Below are 21,652 nucleotides of genomic sequence, written 5' to 3'. Positions count from 1 at the left end.
ACCTAGTTCACCTTGGCGAATAAGGCTTTTGAGGCTTATCACCATGCAGTTGGGAACCAATCATAAGTGAAAACAAATAACAAACGTGAGCCCTTATCCGTGCCTTACCTTCCAGACCTCTCATCTTCCGATCTCGTCTAGAGTCTGGATTTCGAGTCTGACTCGCACAAGGCCTGAATTTTCGATGGTTGCAAAGTGAAGCTTATCGATGTTCCTGAGGATTTTCAGCGTCATTTATGGCATGTTGCTCAGTAACCTTTCCTTCCCTGTGGCTGGTGGCTGGTGGCTGGGGTCTCTTTGTCAATACACCGTACCGGGTGACAAGGTCTCCATTACTCTTCTTGACCCTGTCATTTGATTTGATTTCTTGCCAGTCTCACCCCGACGAGTCGTAGGGGGGATAATCGTAGGTATTTTGTTGCTCTGATGATTATCGACCCAACATCAGGCCAGGGCCATTTCTGAAGGTCTAGACGTTGCATCACGCGGCTTCCAATGGCATCTCGACCTTTTAGAACAACTTCTCTAGTTTTGATATTTCTATGTTCGTACGGTTCTATCATTTGATTCCCAATCCATCTGAAGTGAAGTATATAATACCCTGCTCCTTCATCAGCGGCCAATGAGCTAAATAATGAAACCAACTCCGTGCGCATTGGGCGGCGACCCACGATTGGTTCTTCAGTGATTGGCCTAGACTCGGAAAGTCTAATGTCATTGGAGGTCTCGTTCCCGAGAAAGTTTGTCAATGGACCAATGATTTGAAAAGGTTACCTCCGGGTGAATGGGGTACACGGCCGAGCCTCAACGTTTCAGTTTCCGAACGACCTAGGACTTCCAGCGAATGGCGGTCCAGAAACGTTATTGGCAAGTTATTGGCCGCAGTGAGCTTTCAAGGAGAAAAAAAATTCAGGCTTCCTGTAATGCTAGTTCTTTTCTCGTTGAGCGACATACACGATGTTGCTTCTAGACAGCGCGATTCAGGGCGTATTGGTGGTAAAGAGACTCAATTGAGCTGAGTCAGTCAGTAATAGACATATCAATACCGTAAGAAAAAAAACGGTCCAGACCCAAGAGCGCGCTACTAGCCAATGAGCCAATGAAATCAATTTACGGTCGAGACCCTGGTCCCGACCAATCAAACAGTTTTCGAGGCCCATCGAACCAGATGATATATAGCATGGGCACAGTGCTTTAGTTCGTTTCCCCCTTCCCTTCACCTACGTTCCTCAGCGTGTTTCCCTTTTCCCTCCCGAAGAATGTTTGTCGCGAGACGTCCAGCGCCCTCACGACCGAAAGGTCTGTGGAAGGCTAGATCCAAGCGCGTGACCAGTGACAGGAACCAATCCGAATCGTCGGCAGCAACGGCGGCGTCATTACCACGGTCATCACCACTACCACCGTCGTTATCGTGCCTATCGTGGTCGAGGCTATCGTCTTCGTCTTCAACTTCTTGGGTATCCGTAGAAGAAGAAGAGGAATTCGGACATCTTTCTGGTGAATCGTCTACTACTAGCTCTTCTGCATCTCTGTCTACTTCATCGTCCTACAAACGACGCCGAATTGCGTTGGAGTGTAGTGACGGAGAAGACGATTCACACGAAGATCCTGACCAGGTTTATCTATGGGATTATTCCTGCTTCATACTTTCATCATCTAAGTCGACGCCACCAGATATGAAGGAGAAAAAAGTGTCTATTCTAATGCCCAGTCCAGGTCCCTCGAGACGTATTATTCCGCGTCAGCGCGTGTATTCTGCTATCGGATCACCAGGAGAGGTTCAGGAAGGAGATGAAGAGTTTACATGGGAAGATTGGGAGGAATTGCAGGCTGCTTTTTTACCGTTCGAGGAAGACTTTGAACGTACGTTTACTTCTTGGTATCTTACCCAGAGCTTACAGCGCATGATTTCTTTACAGCCGATATTACCAGCGTTCAGCATTTGCCAAATCTTCGAGCAATCATCCACGAAAGTCATCGATTCCTATCGCTTTACCCGAATCCTTCCTCATTCTTCCTTCTCCACTCACCTTCTACTCCTCCAACCGTTGTTTATACGTTATTGGCCCACGCACTGTTTGTATTTGGGCTTATCATGTCCATACCATCCAACACCTCTGAAGCTCTCGATACCGAACCAAAACTTCCAACCACATACTGGCTCGCTGCACTCGACGTCTTCGCCATCGGTGATGGTCTAGCAGCTGAAGATGAAGGCGCCTTACCATCCATCGATTTAGAAGTAGACTGGAAAATGAGCTTGACATGGGGTATGACGATGATTAGGCTATCACGTGAACTAGTAGAAGGCAGAACCGTGGATTCCTTCCCCTCCCCATCATCATTATCGCTTCCTGGTAGCCCTCTGGACTACATCTCCCAAAACCGACCGCCTCATACTCCTTCCTCGAATTCGTTGGAGGTGAAAGACCTTTTGAAATACGCGATGGACCAGATTACACGAGGAATCTTCCATATGCCACGTCAACTTACAAATTCTCCACTCGTCGCAAACATAAACGCAAACGCACCCGGTTCTTCATTCTTTTCGGTTTTCGCTATTGCTGTAGAAGTCCTCCGTGTTTCTTCTCAGCTTACGTCACCCAGTGATAGGGTGTATTGGCTGCGATGGGCTGATTCGTTGTTCTCTTCTGCTACGGTGTCTACGTTCGCTTCGATGAATATCAGTGGTCCGCTTTCCGATGTCGCCCTTCTGTCGTTGTCGTCGTCTTCTGCTGGAGCTTCTGTTTCCGTCTATCGAGGGAGATGTGAGCTGTTACTTGCCCATGCGTTGATTGAGGTTGGTGCTGCTGTGGGTGAAGAAGTTGAGTGGAAGGAAGAAGTTGGTGATGCGTTGCAAAATGCGGTTAAGTTTCTTGAGGAGGCGTTGGGGTCAGATTCTCAGATGTACGTGGGATTGAAGCGGAAGTGGGGGGAGGGAGAGGAAGAAGAAGAAGAAGAAGTCGTTCGACGTGCAGAAGAAGTGGAGAGGATGATGAGAGAGGCGAGGGAGATGTTGGAGAGATTCACCTGATCGGCCTTGGATTTTCTTTTTTTTTCTTTCGTTTCTTTGTGATTCATGACATGAACGTTCCCCTAGGTTTGGTTTATTTGGATGTTATCTAGCTGTCTCGATCTCTCAGGTGTCTCATTTATTGTTTGTATTCAGAGTCCAAATGTTCCCATTTTAGATGCACGCACATTGTAGCTTCCATATCATTTATTGCGATACCCCATACTGCCATTACTTTGCACATCTATCTAGATCCATCTACTTGATACTTAGTAACGACAAACGACTCAACACTGAACTAGCCGCCGCGCGTTAAAAGCTTGGTTTGCGTAATGCATTGAGACCTCCGTCTTCGTCACAGTCTCATTCTGCTTTGAGTGAAGAGGGATACTACTATGGCTTCGTAATTTGCTTCCCTGTGCTACCACTACTACCACGACAACCACGGACAATAACGTTCTGATAGGTAAGCGCAGCGATCCGTAGTCCACCTTGTGAAGCCTATATACCCCTAAGATATCGGTGGAATTCCCGTGCGTTACCGACCGGAAATTCGGAATTCAAGACGCCCTCAGCCCTGGCACTGCATCCTGCACGCTACTTACATATGGTTTCGGGTGATCCGAGCTATGTTTTTTTGTTTATATAGTATGATAAAATGGAAGATCCGATAACCCGTGAAACAATATCAACTCTAAGCCTTCGAACGCGGAATAGGAATCCCAGTTAGACGCTCGGGGCGACGCATTTTACTTCCCGGTGAGTAATCTAGTAACCGGTCTAATCGCAGCACTTTGGTCTTTGAGGGTCCGACATTCTTTGAACCTGGGCCCTTGAACTATTTCATTTGAACCCTTGAATATCGCCCATTATAATTCGCTTCTATCCGAGACGTCAGTTTCACGTCAGTCCCATGATTCCGGTAGATCCCGTTGAGGTCCATATTGTGCATTTATCTATCTATCTGTCAGGCTCTGTTTGATTTTAACTGTACCTTACGGCCTTATACCCGGATACCGTAACACTGGTAGGTAGTGGGCTGTACCGAAACTGATCCTTCAACTAGAGCGCTTGAGCAAAGAGTCATTGCTGTGTGCTGTAACTCCGAATCCGAACCCCGTGGCAAACTCATGGTTGCCACTTCCGCTAAGGAACCCACTTTCGCCTCCGAATCGGAAGTGGTCTTGAATGGAGACTATGTATGTACTTCAAGTTTTTGTGTCTAAACCCATAAACGTTGGTTAAGCTACGGTTTAATACAGTTTGTGGACCTTCCCGGACACAAAAAGGCACAGTGAGCCCGTATATATCAAAGGTTTGCACTGTCCGGTGTTTCAGGCAAAAAAACCACACGATGGCGGCCAATTTTCTAAACACCGTACCTCGGCATTCAGCTTATAGACCGATGCGTGGGGACGACGTCACACATTCGGTACGAGCGAATTGGATACCTTGCGGTAAATATAATGCTATCAAAAGGGATAGAGGCGCCACAACTTCCTTTCTCATGTCAGATCTAAAAGTGGTACTTCAATTAGCGGATTATCCCATGATTCGCAGTCGGAATCGCACTTGGCACCGGTATATACAACCCTCCGATGATTTATTCCCCTCGTGTTAGGGTCGTGTTTTTCGTCTGTATTTTTATTTTTTTTTGGACATGTTAAACATTTTCCCTTTCTGTTTCGTGTGATGGGTTGTCAATAACTCAATGGGATTCAGGAACATCGAATCCTTGGGGGAGGGGAATCGCCGCTGTCGAGAAGAAGCACCTCCCGAATTTCCTTCTGTGTGTGGTGAGTCTCTCAGGATATGTTCAACAAGCTCCGTGAGGCATCGCTTGTCCGATGTGCGGACCCAAACTGCTCTGTGAAGCCGATGATTATGTTATGTATTGATTTGACAGCGATAATGGTAGTTGTACGTTCGACGAACAAAGTTGCGAAAGATGTCACCCAGAGCGCCCTTCATGAGGCTGCAGGCATCTTCAAACGTTAGTATGAGCATATCAATCTAAACCCAGAAACCTAATAGTGCAGTTATATTGCATTATAAACGAGTTTACAACATTTCTAGGATGTCAAATCTAAAATTTTCAACATCGAGACTCAGAACCCCCAGAATCGGAACTTGCACTGCTTCCATAACCAACACACGATTCTCCCCACCGCTTTCGATGTCTCTTCAGATCTGATCGAGAGAAAAACCCATGGGAACACTGAGAACATACGAATGGCCTATTATCTGTGTGTAATCGTTGGTGGTCTGTAGGTTCGTTCAGTTTCTAATGTAGGAAAGGAGGGGGGGAGAAACTCACACTGAAAATTATGCAAAGTTGTAAACCCTTCCGAAGTACATCCAGGTACATCACAGAAATAAACGGGTGGTCTACGACGGTTTGCTCTGGCAACCCGCGTCGCTGCTGGAGAGCCCACCTGGTGACGCGGATAATATTGCGAGTCCCTATTTTTCGAAAGGGTATTACTAGAAATGAGATCTGCATTTTCTTGGATCCCGGTAGGAGATGTGGGTGTCTTGGTTACGGGATTATGAGAAGGGGTTTGGTTCCATTGCGAAAGGGAACTGCTCGAAGAACTAGATCGGGATCTAATGTAACTCGGGTCGTTCACAGTGTCAAGGGCCTGAATATGGACGGTGGAGAAGAGACTCGAAGGATTTTTCGGTGGTTGATTAGATAACCATTGGGAGTCCGGGGCCGTATGGGAGAGTAGGGTCCTATCCGGAACAACTGGGTATGTAGATCTATGGTCGTAGTGTTGATATTCTCGATGGAAATGACTTGTGGGACGGACGGAGTGTTGGGAGGCGCTCATACCATGCGTGCTGATCGATATTTATTAGAGCTCCGAGAGTCAAAACGAAATACAAGGGTTCACTTACTGAACAGTCTCCATTGGATGGTGGCCAGCTAAGGACGTATAATATGGAGGGTTTTGCTCAAAGGCTATAGACGAGTCGGAGCGTCCATAACTGACAGAGGTCTGAAAGGTACTGCCAGATGGACGTTGCAGAATATCACGGTCGTCGTGGTAATCTTTTTGAATCAGTGTGAGTGACCAAGAAGTCAAGAACAGGCGAATGAGACGTACACCGGGAGTACATAGCTGAAGTCCTATTTAACGATGGTGGTTGCTTATACCTGTTGACAGGACCTTGACACCCTGCTATTCTGTGTTTGAAATAAACGAGGGGATCGACTGACGGGTTTTTGAGACCGTGATGGGCAATGTAAGAAAAAAAACTCGAAAATGATTCCTATATATATGTACGCACGCTAGACGCTCAATCGACAAGAATAAAGCGCTCCCGATGACATCCGTCAGGTCGAGGGGAGTAGAGGCAATATCCGTATCGGCGGAATCTTTCGGAAGGCAGAACCATGATCTCAGGCTATTTTCGATTGTCTGGCGGTGCGCAGCTGACGAAACAAATCAAAGCCGCAGTATATGATGTCGGAGGAACGTGTGACCAGTGTGGTTTTTTTGTCAAAGCGTAGCGCGGGCCTCGCTATGACCGCCTCGGTGATTGAGAGACTGCAGGGAATCAATCACCTGGTACCGGCAGCATGGTCACGAGGCAAATTTTCTATCATGCTGACATTCCGCTCAGTACCAGCCTAACAAAAAAAGCCTGAAAATTAACCGAAGGTCCAGTAAGGGCTGATTCGGCCAAATTCGGCACCACTCATGAATTTTGAACTTGGCATCTATCGAAGATTTGTCTCGAGCACATCATAGTTTTACCCCGTGGCGCCCATGTGTTCCAGCAATTCATCTATTCGGTTGACCGTATTCCAACGAAGAAGTATCATGATTTGAAAAGAAGGTTCATCATATCGAAGAACGCCTCCGAATTCAAAACCTGTCTCGTTACACACGCCACCGGAGGTACGCAGTTTCCCCCATCATCTTCGGTGTCTAGTCAAACAGACCGTTAGTGATCGTGTATGGTTGGCGCCAAAGTGTGTTTCAGATTGAGTTCGAGCAGAAGAAGATAAGCCTCTATGCTAGCGGGAGGAAAGGTGTCTATGTTAAGGAAATCTCCGACTTCCGAGACTGCAAACCCCTTTCGACTTGGTTCCGAAAATGGCGGGAGACTTCTTCTTCTTGGGTTCGAGAAGACGACTCGTGTTGTTGCTTTGATACCCAGGAATACTCACCACAGTTATTGTTGTCGTGTTTTTGGTTGTGGTATTGGAGCAATGACAGTTTGATTTTCTTCCGTGCGGTTGTTGTGTGGCGTAGCGGGAGCGTTGATTTTCTTGCGTCATTCTACGGGACGTGGAGATGCCATCGTTGGTAACTGGTGATCTATGGGGGTGATAATCCATTTAGTATCAGTAATGTGGCTGTGGACGGTCATACATCTGGACCAAGAACGGGACTGACCTTTGTGCTTCATAGTGAAAAGATTTGATGCCAGGAGCAATTTCCGAAAGGGCTGAGTACTGTTAGATTCAATGAGACGGACAACTTGACTGAGGAATTTCTCAAGCCGAATTCCGAATCAACCCGGTCTACCTCGGTCAACTCCTAATGTGAAAGATGATGTCAATGTCAGTGATCTTTCGTAAGAGTGAACGACGGGCTCCGACTCTGACCAATAGTAGTTGGTCAAAAGGCCGAGATAAATTTGGTACGGGCGTCTGAGACTAACACCAGCTTCTAACACCCAATGTAATTTCCGCTGGCAAAGGAAGAACGCAGGTTTCCCACTGTGCAATTATTATTTATCCACGAGCTGCCGTTTGGCGGTATAGGTAATGGCTAAAAGTTACTGAACACTTTCTGTTGACTTTCTGAGCATTTTACATAAGCCCTTACACTTGCGGGTACTCAACGAGGCGCCGTTCCGGGCGAGACGGCCAGGCGATTCTCACTACCAGCGCTTTTGAGCTCTTAGAAGTCGTACCAGCATCAGTTCCTTGAACACGCGGGTAAGCTAAGCAAGCCTTCGTGTATTCAATATCTATTTTATCTTTCATATCAATGCCATACCTACGCACATGGCATGAATGGGCATTCAATATATATAGATATGTTGATTTACCAAGAAACCTACTCTACAAAAGTATGTAGTGTATTTAAAAATTCAGGCAACAAATCGGCTGAATCGAAACTCAATTGAAATTCTTGGTTAGTATCCGGACCAATCGGAAAGCCCTGAATTTTTTCACCTAAAACAGAAGTTCAAAACCAAAGCCCTCACTTCAAGTCAACCGATTTATTGCCTGAATTATCTAAATTCAGGACACATTTCTGCAGAACAAAACTTTGGCAAAATCGGCATGATATACACCTGAAGTGTCGCTCGGCAATAGCCCTTGCTGGGAAGACATGTGATCATTCTGTCAGCACAATCCAGATAACTCAAGGATGGCGAGGTGAAGACTCATTAGTGAAGGGCCCAAAAGGTGTCAACACCTTTCTTTAGTACCTGTCCTTTAAATCTTGCAAGCCTTTCAGCTGTTAAGAAGCACTAAGTTTATGTCTCATTATATAAATATAAATAGGTTGAGTCATATAAGTACTTGCCAGTAGTAGATTTTTGCTTTCAATCTCCCAATTTGTCCATCATTTTGTAGTGGGCTATAGCTGGTTTGCATCATGCACTTTATTCTGGGATAGAAACCTGAGGACCTCCCATAAGAGGAAGTTTGTCTATATCACACCTAGATCTATCCTGAGAAAATCTCAAAGATATCAGCAAAAGTAGGCTTCCCATATTTTATTATCTCAAGGCTTGCACCTTACTAGCTCTAAAAAAATGTTCCATTGTCTCAAAAATATCAAGGAGTATCATAAATCTCATTCTCAATAAGGTATGTTAAAGTAGAATAATTCATGTTTAATTGTGATTTAATTTGAGCTTGATTCAATTTTACCATCTCAAATCAAACTCAAATCAAGTGTGAATTTTGTTCAAAAAAACTTTGACAGAAGGAATTAGGGGAATTCAAAGCTGATTTGAATCAGCTACCTTGACTTTATTTCAACCTTATTTCAACCTTTATTTCATCTTGTACTCAGTGGAAATAAGGTTGAAATCAGCTTCCAAATGGGAGTTCAAAGTAAATGGGTTGATTTGGCCATGTGGTGGGCAGAACATTGGAGTTTAATAGTGTCCTCCCACATCATGCAGAGCATGATCTTCCAGGATGATAATAATAATAATACTGACTGAATTAAATTCTACTGTACTACATCCACTGAATCTGTCCTGCTCTCCTTCTTTGGCATTTTCAACACACAACTCTTCTGTCATGAACTGAATTCTCTAGAACCACTGCACCCAACAAGTGGGGTTTTAAGACTTATGCAGTGAGCAAACAAATGCAACAACAACGACAAGGGTGGCCACCGAGGCAACGAGATTCACACTAAGGTAATTACTTACTGACAAACACTTGAGAATGCTGGGGAATCACTAAATGGGAGCTAAGGCTCAACCAAAAATACTGAAAGACTTGTGAGGGACTGGAAACTCAGGCACAGATAAGGAAAAAGAGATATATTGAGCAAAACTAATGAGAAATAGACACTAGAGACATGTCAGGAGGGGTGAACTGCCTATACATATGCCAGGCCTCGAGCCCGACACTGAGGATAGCATACACCTACAACAACCCAACACCCACATAGGGTGTGCTCCGAGGGGTACCAACCCCCAGTACTCTGACCTACTACGAGATCATCCTCCAGACTAATGCTGGCAAATCATCCTACGGGCCTATCGGCAATAGAGGATGACAAGAGCTGGCGACCAAGGAGAATGAATAATTATAATGTCTGATATCATGAATATCCATGAACCGTGTGGTGAACCATATGACGAACCGCACTCCTATAACGAGAGTGAACCTTTGGCAATGAGGGCGTCCTGTGATGAGGACCGTATCCTTATGAGCCGGTACTCCAATGACAATGAGGGCATACAATAGACAGTACCCAACGTACACCAATGTAGTGTACCACATATCTAATCCATGCATAACCCATCCTGTACTCTAACACAAAGGAAGGGAGTCTAGGATGAGTCTGGACCAAGACTAGACAGTGAGTCCTCTAATAAAGGTGACCTGGACGGCGTAGAGTGACAGAGTGAATGGGGCAAAGGCAAGAGACAAAGATAGGAAAAGGATAGAAAATTAGGAGAAAGAGGTGACAAAAGGAGATCAAATTCTGGGGAACTACCTACTACTAAGTACTCCTTATATACCTATCCAATAGAAAGGGTTGTACTCCTATACTGATGACCCCTTCTCTTAAGATTAGGAGTACTCTCCTATGAATCGACCCTTTCACATGACATTCCCCTTGATCATACGTTGAGTCCGACCGTAGTTGACTCCATAGGCAGAAAGGTCGATGGTAGGGTGCTACCCCTGGTTCAGTTCATGACAACACGACACTGCAGTGTTGCTCAGATTATTTTGAAACTCAGCTCAAACACCAACAAAATGCCGAGGAGACTGAAAGCAGTCGGTGAAATCAACAAAAAGTGAAAAAGTTGATTTCAGTTGATTTGGATTGAAATAAAGGTCAAAATAAAGTCGAAATAGAGGATTCAAATTAGCTTTGAATTCCCCTATTACATGCTCTGATAAAAGGCCCAACAGGCAAGTGGCAGATCAAACCTGCTGAGTCAAGCCTTGAATTGGCAGGGTGTCAAAGTTGATTTGAAAAAAATTCATGTTTGATTTGAATTTGATTTGAGATGATAAAATCAAATCAAAGTTGAATTAAATCTCAATTAAACACAAGTTATTCTACTTTGACATACCTTAATATCATATAATCTAAGTCCCAATTTTTATGTCATTGAGATTGCTATTTCATATACTAGGCTAAGTTTCTGTGCTATGCTCACAGGTAGGCCATTGACCCTTGAAATAGTTTAACTTAGCATATAACAGATGCCCCTCCACTTACATGCAGATGTAACTCAATCAAGATTCCTAACACCAGTACCATGTTTGACCTTAGCTTAGTATAGAAACTAGCAATTTCAGTGATATAAAATTGAGATTTGATCCATTAGATATTGGAATTGAGATGTATGGACAATGAAACATTTTTTGAGATAGTAAGGTGTAAACTTTGAGATAATGAAATATGGGAAGGCTATTTTTATTGAGATCTTTGAGATATTCTCAAGATATCTCAAGATGTCCAACTCAAGTTTGCGAGTGACATTGCGACAGTGAGATTATTAGAATGCATGCAGTCCGTGAGCAGAAGAACTGAAAAAGGCAGCCGAAATTGGAAATAACTTGAATCTAATCTATCATTCCATGAAGGCAAACTTGGTTTTGGCTTTGACACCAATCCGCTTCAGAAATAAACTGGCAGACAGCAACAACTTGCGACGGTCCCAAGCCTTAAGGTGAAGACAGACCCTCGGACGTTCCGCACAAATTGGCCAGGTAAAAGCGGAGCTCGTGGTTTGGCCGTCTCATACAAAAGATTTACAAATGATGGAAAGACCGACCAAATAATGTTAATGCTGCCTAGAAATGGAAATGATAAGATCAATTACGAGTAGAAAACTCAAGGGAAAACTTGAGCAAATATGACAGAGGAAATGAAGGGTAGTTATCAAACTGAAATTTGAATTAAACGAGCACCACGGCAGTGGCGGGTCCGTTCCATGGTGAAGCACGCACCAGTTCCACGGTCTGTGCCTCCCGTGTCAACTAACACATTCCAAGGAGCCCACACGTATAACGCAAAGTTCATTGTGTAAAACCAAAGAAATTGCTTTCATCTGGCTGTCTTTTTGAGTTGGATGGGACCTGGAATGGGTCATTTTCAAAAATGGCCTTGACTGAGCCTGAAGTTCTTCATAATAAGGTCGCCTTCACGGCCGGAGTTTCGCCCTCTTGTGCTAGGTTAGTGCTCGAGTTCATAAGAGATGTCAGTCGAGGACCCGGGACCCGGGGACCATCAATATATCTTGTCATCATACCGTTATTTTGGTATCCACCTTCAGAACTTAGAGATAGAGTCGATATCTTCCTTGCCAACGCCGTTTCAGATCTTGGCATACAATGAATCTCGGACCGCCCTCGAGGAAGTAAGCTCTCTGATGCGTGTATCAAGTTCCCTTCCTTGTGATCTGAAAAACCATCCGGATCGGTGTCCTATCAAGCTTCAAGATCCGAGTCGGGACGTTTTATGGAAAATCAGAAGTACATGTACTGAAATCTAGCCTCATACGTAGAATCCCATCATTATGGTCGCTCCAAAGGAAGAAAAGTAGGGAAAAGTAACCCTCTTAGTAGTTCAATCTCGCACTCGGGCCACCTTGAGCGGGACATGTTTTCCCCCACCGCCTACGATGTCTAGTCAAATCCGATTGAGACATAAATCCTTGAGAACAGTGAGGACACACGAAAGGCCTGCTATCCTGGTGTGATCGCTGGTGATCTGTTATGATATCAACGGCAGATTGTCAGCAAAAATCAACGCTCAATTGAAAAACACAACACATTGAAAAAAAAAACAATTAAGCGATGGTATCAACGGGAAGGTTTAATAGCTATCGACGCAATGATTCTCCGGGATAAACAGAATCAAATGAAAGTTAATAAAATACAAACTCACATTGGAAATTATGCATCGTCGTAAATCCCTTCGACGTACATCCTGGAACATCGCAAAAGTAAGCGGCGGGTCTTCTCCGTTGTGAGAGGGCGACTCGTGTCGTTGCTGGGGAGCCCACGTGGACACGGGAATACGAAGAAAGAGAATGAATGGAGTTGGAATGGTCGTTGCTGAGATCAATGTTGTGTGGCGTAGAACTGGGGGGTTGATTTCCTTCCGTCATTGTGCGGGACGCGGAGGTGCTGGCATTTATCGTCGATGGATTCTCTCCGGGGATGGGAGTCCATTGAGGGAAAGGTTGGGAAGTGTTGTATGGGGTATAATGTGGCAGAGCGAGGTTGGGATGGACGAAGGAGCTCGACTCTGAGTGGGAGGGATTGGAGAGCCACTGCTGTTGAGAGCTTGTGTCGGTAAAGGAGTCTGTTTCCTGAACAAGACGGTGAGCAGAGCTATAGTCATAGAGGTGATGTTCATGAGGAAGAGGTGCCGTGTAGACGTAGTTTTGAGAGCTGTTCAAGTCGTGTGTGCATCGTCAGGACTCGCGTCGGAAGAGGACGAAGTGATATCTTACTGAAATGATTCCTCCAGATGGCTAGCATCGGGTAGAGTATGATAAAGTGCAGAAGAATCTGTGGACCAGCCGGAGTTGTCATAATTGCTGGTCTCGAAATGAACGTTATGAAGTGTACTAGTCAGGCGCATCGAATGAGAACGATCGCTCTCGCCTTTTGTCCCGAATGAGTCTCCGATAATGAAGAAGTTGAGAATGAGACGTACGCCGAGTGTTCATGATGGGATGAGTCGAGTGGGCTGGCTCGGTGCTACTTTCATCCGCTGACAATCTGACTTGATTTCTGTTGGCCCGTTAAATGGACACGCGTTAGCGAAGAGTGGTGGCGTATGGGAGAAGAGACTCACAAATCCTGAGAGGGCATGAAGCTAAAATGAATCTTGAAAGAGCGAACTCTTAAATAGACGTTCCAGCAGCTAGACGCCCGATAGAAATACTTGCTCCGTGTACTATTCTCGAGTGTGTTTCGGCCTCAACCAATCGATGGAAAAGCCGGTACGTGCGGGAACTAGAACGCGCCGTTCACTGTTCAATAGTGGCTGCATAGGTCTTCGTTAGCTAGTAACACAAAACACAGAAGTCATTGTCAAAAAGCTTTGCCTCGTTTGAAACTTAGCTTACCCCAAAGCACGGAAATCGTTATCAAAACTTACTCCGCCTTCTTTGGATTCTGGTAGTATCTACCCATCCTGTGCGTTTAATGAAGGAATGCTTGTTTCATCGGAACTGCATAGGACGGGTATGTCCGTGGGCCTGGTGGTCGAGCCTGCAATTTCATGGCGATGTACTGACAACAGCTTCCCGTTCAGCTAGCAACGGACGGTGGTAACCGACGGATCAAGCAATGATAAATTGCGTTCCTGTAAGTACCGGCAGTGTCAATCTGGTGAATGGGATGGGAAGCTTGACCTAAACACGTGTGCAAAAAAAAATCCCCTAGCTCCGACGTCATCACCTTCGTGTCTCGCAGCTCAAATTATTCCTTCTTGTCCTCTGAAGTTGCGCTAGTATATGTAGTATCATGTAAAACTTGAATGGTTTCACCGACGACGAAAGGCACGTATCTTGACAGGATTCCTTGGAAGCAACTTGAAAGTTTACTGAGGCAACTGAATTGGTTATTCAGCTTGTACAGTATGTCGGAGTTACGGTTGCGCATGCCCATCAACCAATAGATACAGCCCGAGGCACAGTTCGGTGACAACGACATAATGGGAATGACTTGGTGTGAAGATGTACAGTTGCAAGTAAAGATGGTGGAACCTTTGAGAGAATTGTGCGAAATATCCGAACGTAAGTGTGAATAATGCGATACGACTTTGACAGAAGTTTGTGTGAGGGAACGAGGAAGAGGGGTGTACAGCTTATCAAGATTCGATTCGGCACGATGTCAACGAACACAGCCTTCACAGGACGCAAGTTTGCTCTGCGCTTTGACCTCTTTTCCAAATCTTCCTCAGCATGCCCACTCTTTGTCTTTGTTCTATGCTCATTATCTCTTTTTGAATCAGAATATTTTTTTCTTCAGGAAATCCCGTACGAATGTCGATCAATCGCGTCATCTTTCCCTCAACATCATATGATCTTTTTCACCCATGCGGGGGTTGCATAAAAAACCCGAAATGACTACCATTCACGCTCAAGCATGTCGTCCACAGTCGTCTCCGACTTCTCTTCAATACCCGTCATATCCTACCCCACCTCCTTTGAGGACCACGAAAAGTTCATTATCGCACTTCAGAACGCTTTGATATCAACGGGGTTCTTCTATTTATCGGATGCGCCAGTACCGCCTTCGACCATCTCAACGCTCGTTTCTTACATCCCCAAACTCTTTGCCTTACCTCAGACAGAGAAAGACAAATTCGCCATGATCAACTCGCCTCATTTTTTGGGGTACACCAAGTTGGGAACGGAGTTTACGAAGGGTAAGGTGGATTGGAGGGAACAGGTTGATATTGCTACGCCCATGAAGAGCAGATGGAATGGGGAAGAGGAAGAGAGATGGATGAATGTTTGGGGGCCTTCGCAGGTGCGTTCGTTCTTCCTGGGTGGATGCTACATTCGACGAAATGATGCACCCCGAAAGTATCCGGATGAATCTGTTTTACCTGGATTCCGAGATGCGATTATTAACTATCAATCAGAAGTCACCAAACTAGGCAACCGACTTATCAAGTACATCTCAGAAGCACTCGGTCTTGGGCCAGATGGGCTAGCGAAGTTTTACGACGTCCAGGAGAAGATGCAGCATCGAGGGAAAATCGTTTCGTATCCGGTCCCGGAAACAGGCGATGGCGAGAGAGGTCAAGGCGTTGGACCACATTTTGATGCTGGGTTTCTGACTATCGTGCGTTTCGTCTCGCCTTCTCGCGGATCCAAGAATTTGTAGTAACATCAATCATAATAGTTGCTTCAAGCATCTCCTCATCCTGGATTACAGGTTCAGAATCTATCCGGTGAATGGATCGATGCGTCACCGATACCGGGAACGTTTGTGGTCAACTTCGGGAGAGGTAGGCCCATTAGGTTCTATTATCCTTAATTTGCCATTCATTTCTTCCGTCGTAGCCCTTGAATTCGCTACCCAGGGGATAGTTCGTGCAACATCCCACCGCGTTCTATCGCCTCCTGCTACAGCGGAATGGAGGAAAATAGGACCTAGGTATTCAGTACCGTTTTTCCACAACATCGATATGTGTGTCAGGATGGGTGATAAGGAGAAATGGCGATTAGAATGTAAGCTTCTTTTGGTATTTGAATATATCGGTATTTACCTTTCTCCAATGATAGTTCCGGAACACATTTTACGTTTACGCGATGCTCGAGGAAAACTAGGGAATACGGATTCGATCAACTACGGCGAGTTTTTGACCGAGCCGTCTGGGAAGGTTCAGTTGTTTGGAAGAATCAAGTAAGCGTTCTTGCTTTCTTTTTTACTACTTTGTTTCGTGATCGATCATCTCGCCTCTTCGGTAGAAGTCATCCGGACGTTGGAGAACGGCATTACCCTGAGTTGTTTAACCAGTTCTTCCCTAATGGTCTACCCAAGTGAACTCTACCTGATGGTGTTCGATGTTTGTATGTAGAACTGAATATGGACGCCATCTAGTGCGTTATGCAGTTATTACAGGATGCCGTTCCCGAGGTTTTAGCTCGAGTTATTTCGAGGATACGGTTGCGACGTACCTCTGCACACCTTCATTAACGAACCCGTCGCGAGGTTTCATGTATTTTGGATCGCCCGCAGAGAACGGAGCTTTCAGGACGAAAAGTAACAGTAACCAATGCAACGTGTAAGTGACGAGGATGAGAGTGGGATTGGAACCCTAGCCAAGTATGGCACCTCAAATGTAGTCGGGGAATTAAAATCACCGTCTCGTTTTTGCTGCCAGGACCGCAGTAAAGAAATCAACAGTGGCTCATGAAGTACGCGTAAAGACTCTGACAACGAATTTTGAAGTTGTCCTATTCTCGGGTGTTTCAAATTTTCGCGAGACCTACCTCGAATAATAAATCCGCTCCCAATTTTGCTTTCGGCTTTGACTGTTTGTCAGAGTAATATCTCAACTTGCAGTATCCGACGCAATGAGACAAATTACTTGCTTGAAAGCGCGGGAGGAGTGTGCCGTCAACGGGCTCAGCGAAAGGTCGGTGTTTCGGAAACACATGCCACCATAGCCTGACTGTGCCTGAGAAAGTTGCAAGCCGTCCGCTTGCTTCAAAACCTTCATCTACGTATAAGGTGCAGCAGTGACTTTGCTCTTTGATAGGTGAATTGAATATGACAATTTTCCTAATTTTGAGCTCAATCGGTTTGGTGGATATTCTCAGAGAAACCCAATAGTGATTGCGAACATTGCTTAGTGTGATGGAAGACTTGAAGACCACAAGGTGATTATAACACCATGCAAGCATGCAATCCTGGAGAGAAAAATTGACATCCAACATAAAAAAAGTATTATCTATCTATTCCGTTAACGTCCGAGCCAAAAATATTGATAAGGAAAGTGGAAAGGGCGACGTTTGTACATCTACCCAGTTTGAAACACAGCATCAGGAATAGTAACACGTTTATGCATGCTGCTTGTAGTTTCGCTACCAATTTACTACGCTGGGTAATTAAAAGTTGGAGTAATGTAACTACGTACGTATGTTCAAAGTCCAAAATTAAATGTTCAAGCCAGGAGTCCGTAACCTGAGGGAATTATTTTTCCGTCCCGACCTTCACTGCGCCTTCACTGTCCCAGACTACTACGCCCAGGGTGTCCACGCTTGGAGACTTTCCTCCTGCATTGCTTTCTCCCAGAACCGGTGTTCTCAGAGTCCGAGTTCGAGCTATTGCCGTGAGTACTAGATCCGTTTGACCCAGAAGAACTTGATCCAGGAGTAGATGTGGGACTTGAAGCTGGAGGAGCAGGGCCGGTGTGACTGACTGTACTACTGACTGCGCCACTGGTCGGAGAAGTTTGGCCAGCTTGGGACGTGGAGGTGGTAGTACCGTCCGTAGTGCTGCCTGTAGTGCTGATGTTGTCGAGAGTACTCGTGCTAGTAGGAGCTGCATCCGTAACGGGAGGAATAGATGTGATGGCAATGCTACCAGAACCGGCGCCAATGGCAACGTCGAGAACGCTCCCGACTCCCCATGGGATCAACGCACCATCCGGTTGAGTCGTTTCGCCCGGAGCCACCGAGCGTCCGTCTCTGTCAGCGATAGTGAATCTCGTCGTCCAAGTTAGGTCCCTGGTTGAGGGTGAGGAGAATTGGAAGAAATAGATGGCTGCGTATGGGTCGACCTGAGAAGGAGCGGAAGGGTTCAAGCTTAAGGACTGAAACAGACACAGGGAGAAATTCGGGAAACGCACCTCCGGACATTCAAAGTCAAGGCGACCGTCTTTGTTTCCGTCTAGGCTCGTTCCGACGGCTGGAGATAGCAATAGCACGCGTTGGGAAGGAGGGGAACAGCAAACGTGAGAACACAGGGAACACCCCGAGAAGAAGATACCGGAACGAGGACAAAAACATACTCTTCACATGAACCATCTGAAAGTTACTCCCACTCATTAGTTCAATAGTCATATCTCCCCAGTTGCTCCCCGAGTCACCAGCCCAAGTCGTCGTACATGTTGAACCTTGGTTAAAAGAGTCTCCAGGACCGGGGGAGAGAGGAGTTACGATCGCATTCACGGAGTGCGCGAAGGAGAGGGTTAGAATGAGTCCGGTGAGAACCATTCGAAGGTGAGTCCGGTTGAGAGAGAACATAGTCCGTTCTTCTTGAGGTTGTGGAAAAGAAAGACCGACGAAAAGGAAGGTGTGACTATTTAAGAAGAACTCCGACAAGAATGACGGAAAAGAAGGAAAGTGCTAGTGCTTTGGGAGGGAAAAAACAAGGCTGGGCTTTTGAGACCGCCGCGGTTGCCCTAAATAGTGAAGCAGTTACATACCCATGACGACCTACTCCCCCTCGTAAGCGAAAATTTGTGATTCGCGGTGGTAAGTACGTACGCTTGGTAGCTCTGTTTAGCCGGAACCCTGGTTTTCAAGGTCCCCGCTTAGCAGCTTTGTAGAGGTGCCGCCGCCGATATACCCTGTCGACTCCCAATAAACGTCGGGGAGGGGTTCAACGCATCTTGTGCGTTTATAGAGTGTGTTGTTCCATCTCGCACAAATTCATTCGGAAGACTTCGGAACTTAGCGACTCGGCAGAGGCGGCGGTACTATATACACAACGCAACAAGTCATAGGTAATTACATACGGGTTCTTCTTCCCCAGCAGGATAAGTTCTCGCAATGACGATCTTTGAATGGCTGTTTCCCGTCGGTGCGCAGTAACGGTCAGGTTCAGGAACTTTCAGAGGTCTTCCTCGATTACTAACTTCAGGGTCCAGGGGCGACCTTGTCGTACACCTGTACATCCAAGCCAAACACAAGCGCAAAATAGCTGCAGTGCGTATACTCCGCAAGTTGCTCCGCGTCGCGGGCTGTCACCCACTCTTCAGAGAAGGCAGTGAAAGCGGGTTAAGGTGGAGACAACATGTAAAGCCGCAATGTGCCGTCGGCAAAAAAAGAAAAAAAAGCCGGTCTGCCTCGGCCCCATGAGCTTTCGCAATGAGTGTAAATTTTTTTGCGGCCATCGTGATCTGACTTTCGACCACGGCCTACCGTCAATTGGTACTTTTATAGTGTACACCCTCGTAGTAGACTTTCATGTTCATTGCTGATCAAACATTAACCTTCTATCAATAGACCATGTAGGACTATTATAATAAGTCCCAGTATTTTTATCCTGCCCTATTTAGTGATGTGCAGGCTCGGGCTCAGGCCCTAGGCCGGCCCGAGCTAAGCCCTGGGCTTCACAAGCTGAGCCGAGTCCTAGCGAGGGCTTTGCAGGGCTCAAGGCTCGGGCTTGAGGTTTGGAAAGCCCAAGCCTTAGGCCTGAGCCTGGGCTTTTAGTAACAAAAGTTTCTTCATTTACGTCTTTTGTGCCATCAGCAAGTTACCAGTAACTGTATAGTTCCTTTCACAGGCTTGAAAGCTTATTTTTTTTAAAAAAAAATCCAATACATAGTATCCTACTTGTCATGGCTGGCAATAACATTATACCCAATCCAAGGAATATTGATGGCCTCGATGCCAACCTTATTATCAATACCTCATGCCAGCGAAAACCTACTATGCATGCTGCCACTATTGATGCAAATCGGATTTAGCCTTAATAATGCAATTTTTAATCATTTTAATAACATTTGAGTTATAAAATATGGGAGTGTAGGACTAGGGTGAGCCCGAACTACTAGTCAAAGCACAAGCCTCTACACGAGACTTTAAACCGTACGAAAAGTACAAATTTGGAAGATGAGAGACTTCATGAGGTTTTGAAAACTGTTGAAACTTCAAGAAGCAGCCTCTTAAAAACCTTCATCTTTTGATTAGAAGGCCTCGTCTTACTTGTGGAATGCTTGGAGCAAATATAGGGAATTTATTGAACACTTTACTTTGACTTTGTGAAGTAATGTTGGACAACTTGGACTTGAAGGATTTATAACGATGGATATATTGGACAAAGGACCTACATGCAGATTTAGGATAGAAATACACTGCCAACCCTGGCCGATGTCGTACAGAGATCTGCTGCTTTTTAGTGTGAGAATAAATGTCATGATCTGTCACCGAGACAGGTTCCAGACGCTCACCATAAAGTCGGATCATATGGGACCGGCGATCTCGCTGTTATATTGTTCTACTATATCCTCTCGATATCCATAATTTGTGTGAGCCATATATTATATAGCCTACCAAGATATATGCATTCTGCCAGTGGCCATAGGCTGGCAATGCTCTGCTCTGTCATATCAGCTCATCACTTCAAAGTTCAGGGGGGTATTAACAAAAGCATCAATAGGAATTGTAAAAATATTATATAATGGTTGCAAAAAGATGGTAGGTTGCAAAAAGATGGTAGGCTGCAAAAAGATGGTAGGGTCGTAGGTAGCTCATGATGGTACTCGTGTCCAAGAAAGGTATGAGGGTATGGGAAGAGGGGAGGCACGGCGGGTTCCCAAGAAACAAACAGAGGAGCGATGTAGATACGGAGTAAAATGTACAATAATGAGGATAGCGAGAGAACTGAGACGAGGATGCGAGAGTGTGTAATGAGCAACTGGATGGCGGTAATAACGCTGCGTAACACCACTAAATATGGCTAGTAAACACACCTCAAGCACGAAGTGCGCAAACCAAAACCACACCAAGAAGAGTATACACAAGTGTAAGGGGTGGAGGTCGGTATTCTTAAGGCTTTAGTTTTCACTAAGAGGCACCAAGAAAGATAGAATATGTGGGGTTCTTCGGTTTTATAGTTGTTTCAATCAAGGTTCTTTCACTACAAGGGTGACAATATGATTCACAAATCCCAAAATTCGATATCTGACTTTTCAACAAAGCTTTTACAAGTCTTCGCCGAAGTTCGGTTTCAAGTTCAATATCCAAACTAGACAATAGCAAACCAAATTCAATATAAGTCCAAATTGACTTCAATATCCAGAGTTCAATTCCAAGACAATATGCCAATACCAAATTCAATTGCAATAATCTAATCTATCCTTCCAAACACAGAACACCAACTTCAGTGAAGACTGGGGCAAAGGTCAAATCTCGAGCGAATCCTAGTAGGTGAACTGCGTCTCCTCTCGTAGGTTGCTGGGGAAAATCCCTCTTTCCTGCCCTCCTTATATACGGTTTTTCTAATAAATAATAGTAAAAGTCCAAAATGTGTGTGAAACTAATAAATAATAATGAAATCCCTTTCAGTCAAACAGAAACTCGCTTAATCGGGTATAATACAAGAGTTTTATGTGCTGAAGTGCCCAATCGAATATTAAACTGAATATCTATTCCTTGTTTCCTGGTTGCGATGTAGGGACTTGACTTCGCCAAAGTACC

General features: G+C 45.3%; 4 protein-coding genes across 6 annotated transcripts; 2 read left to right on the top strand and 2 right to left on the bottom strand.

The window, feature by feature from the left end:
• Positions 1-1,209: 1,209 nt before the first annotated feature.
• Positions 1,210-3,334, top strand: E1B28_008034 (uncharacterized protein). The gene is made up of 2 exons (XM_043152819.1): positions 1,210-1,863; positions 1,920-3,334. Exons 1-2 carry the CDS (start codon positions 1,260-1,262, stop codon positions 3,032-3,034), a joined length of 1,719 nt encoding a protein of 572 aa, XP_043010906.1. The 5' UTR covers positions 1,210-1,259; the 3' UTR covers positions 3,035-3,334.
• Positions 3,335-12,191: 8,857 nt separating this feature from the next.
• E1B28_008033 (uncharacterized protein) lies at positions 12,192-14,560 on the bottom strand. 2 transcript variants are annotated; one of them, XM_043152817.1, is made up of 7 exons: positions 13,864-13,927; positions 13,558-13,768; positions 13,417-13,493; positions 13,211-13,364; positions 12,640-13,148; positions 12,428-12,462; positions 12,192-12,368 (listed from the first exon to the last, which is right to left on the bottom strand). In XM_043152817.1, exons 2-7 carry the CDS (start codon positions 13,572-13,574, stop codon positions 12,267-12,269), a joined length of 894 nt encoding a protein of 297 aa, XP_043010904.1. In that variant the 5' UTR covers positions 13,575-13,768; positions 13,864-13,927; the 3' UTR covers positions 12,192-12,266. The 2 variants fall into 2 exon arrangements, with proteins under 2 accessions (XP_043010904.1, XP_043010905.1); XM_043152818.1 differs by having other exon boundaries at positions 12,202-12,462; positions 13,832-14,560.
• Positions 14,561-14,623: 63 nt separating this feature from the next.
• On the top strand, positions 14,624-16,356 carry E1B28_008032 (uncharacterized protein). The gene is made up of 5 exons (XM_043152816.1): positions 14,624-15,560; positions 15,621-15,726; positions 15,782-15,949; positions 16,004-16,124; positions 16,190-16,356. Exons 1-5 carry the CDS (start codon positions 14,856-14,858, stop codon positions 16,263-16,265), a joined length of 1,176 nt encoding a protein of 391 aa, XP_043010903.1. The 5' UTR covers positions 14,624-14,855; the 3' UTR covers positions 16,266-16,356.
• A 705-nt stretch (positions 16,357-17,061) lies between these two features.
• Positions 17,062-18,840, bottom strand: E1B28_008031 (uncharacterized protein). 2 transcript variants are annotated; one of them, XM_043152815.1, is made up of 5 exons: positions 18,716-18,840; positions 18,655-18,664; positions 18,238-18,602; positions 18,076-18,134; positions 17,062-18,006 (listed from the first exon to the last, which is right to left on the bottom strand). In XM_043152815.1, exons 3-5 carry the CDS (start codon positions 18,470-18,472, stop codon positions 17,449-17,451), a joined length of 852 nt encoding a protein of 283 aa, XP_043010902.1. In that variant the 5' UTR covers positions 18,473-18,602; positions 18,655-18,664; positions 18,716-18,840; the 3' UTR covers positions 17,062-17,448. The 2 variants fall into 2 exon arrangements, with proteins under 2 accessions (XP_043010902.1, XP_043010901.1); XM_043152814.1 differs by having other exon boundaries at positions 17,297-18,006; positions 18,238-18,664.
• Between the last annotated feature and the right edge of the window lie 2,812 nt (positions 18,841-21,652).

Source organism: Marasmius oreades, chromosome 4 (assembly GCF_018924745.1).
Source record: "Marasmius oreades isolate 03SP1 chromosome 4, whole genome shotgun sequence".
NCBI lineage: Eukaryota > Fungi > Basidiomycota > Agaricomycetes > Agaricales > Marasmiaceae > Marasmius > Marasmius oreades.
This window is presented reverse-complemented; position numbering and strand designations above follow the sequence as displayed.

Excerpts from the sequence above, each read along its gene's own strand:
- E1B28_008034 (XM_043152819.1), top strand. The coding sequence starts at position 1,260 with ATGTTTGTCGCGAGACGTCCAGCGCCCTCACGACCGAAAGGTCTGTGG. Across the intron at positions 1,864-1,919 it reads GTTCGAGGAAGACTTTGAAC|CCGATATTACCAGCGTTCAG; the intron begins GTACGTTTACTT and ends ATTTCTTTACAG.
- E1B28_008033 (XM_043152818.1), bottom strand. Across the intron at positions 13,365-13,416 it reads TCCCATCATGAACACTCGGC|GCGAGAGCGATCGTTCTCAT; the intron begins GTACGTCTCATT and ends TCGGGACAAAAG. Across the intron at positions 12,463-12,639 it reads GACGATGCATAATTTCCAAT|ATCACCAGCGATCACACCAG; the intron begins GTGAGTTTGTAT and ends ATATCATAACAG.
- E1B28_008032 (XM_043152816.1), top strand. The coding sequence starts at position 14,856 with ATGTCGTCCACAGTCGTCTCCGACTTCTCTTCAATACCCGTCATATCC. Across the intron at positions 15,561-15,620 it reads ATGCTGGGTTTCTGACTATC|TTGCTTCAAGCATCTCCTCA; the intron begins GTGCGTTTCGTC and ends CAATCATAATAG. Across the intron at positions 15,727-15,781 it reads TGTGGTCAACTTCGGGAGAG|CCCTTGAATTCGCTACCCAG; the intron begins GTAGGCCCATTA and ends CTTCCGTCGTAG.
- E1B28_008031 (XM_043152815.1), bottom strand. The coding sequence starts at position 18,472 with ATGTTCTCTCTCAACCGGACTCACCTTCGAATGGTTCTCACCGGACTC. Across the intron at positions 18,135-18,237 it reads TCAGATGGTTCATGTGAAGA|CCGTCGGAACGAGCCTAGAC; the intron begins GTATGTTTTTGT and ends TGCTATCTCCAG. Across the intron at positions 18,007-18,075 it reads TTGACTTTGAATGTCCGGAG|GTCGACCCATACGCAGCCAT; the intron begins GTGCGTTTCCCG and ends GCTCCTTCTCAG.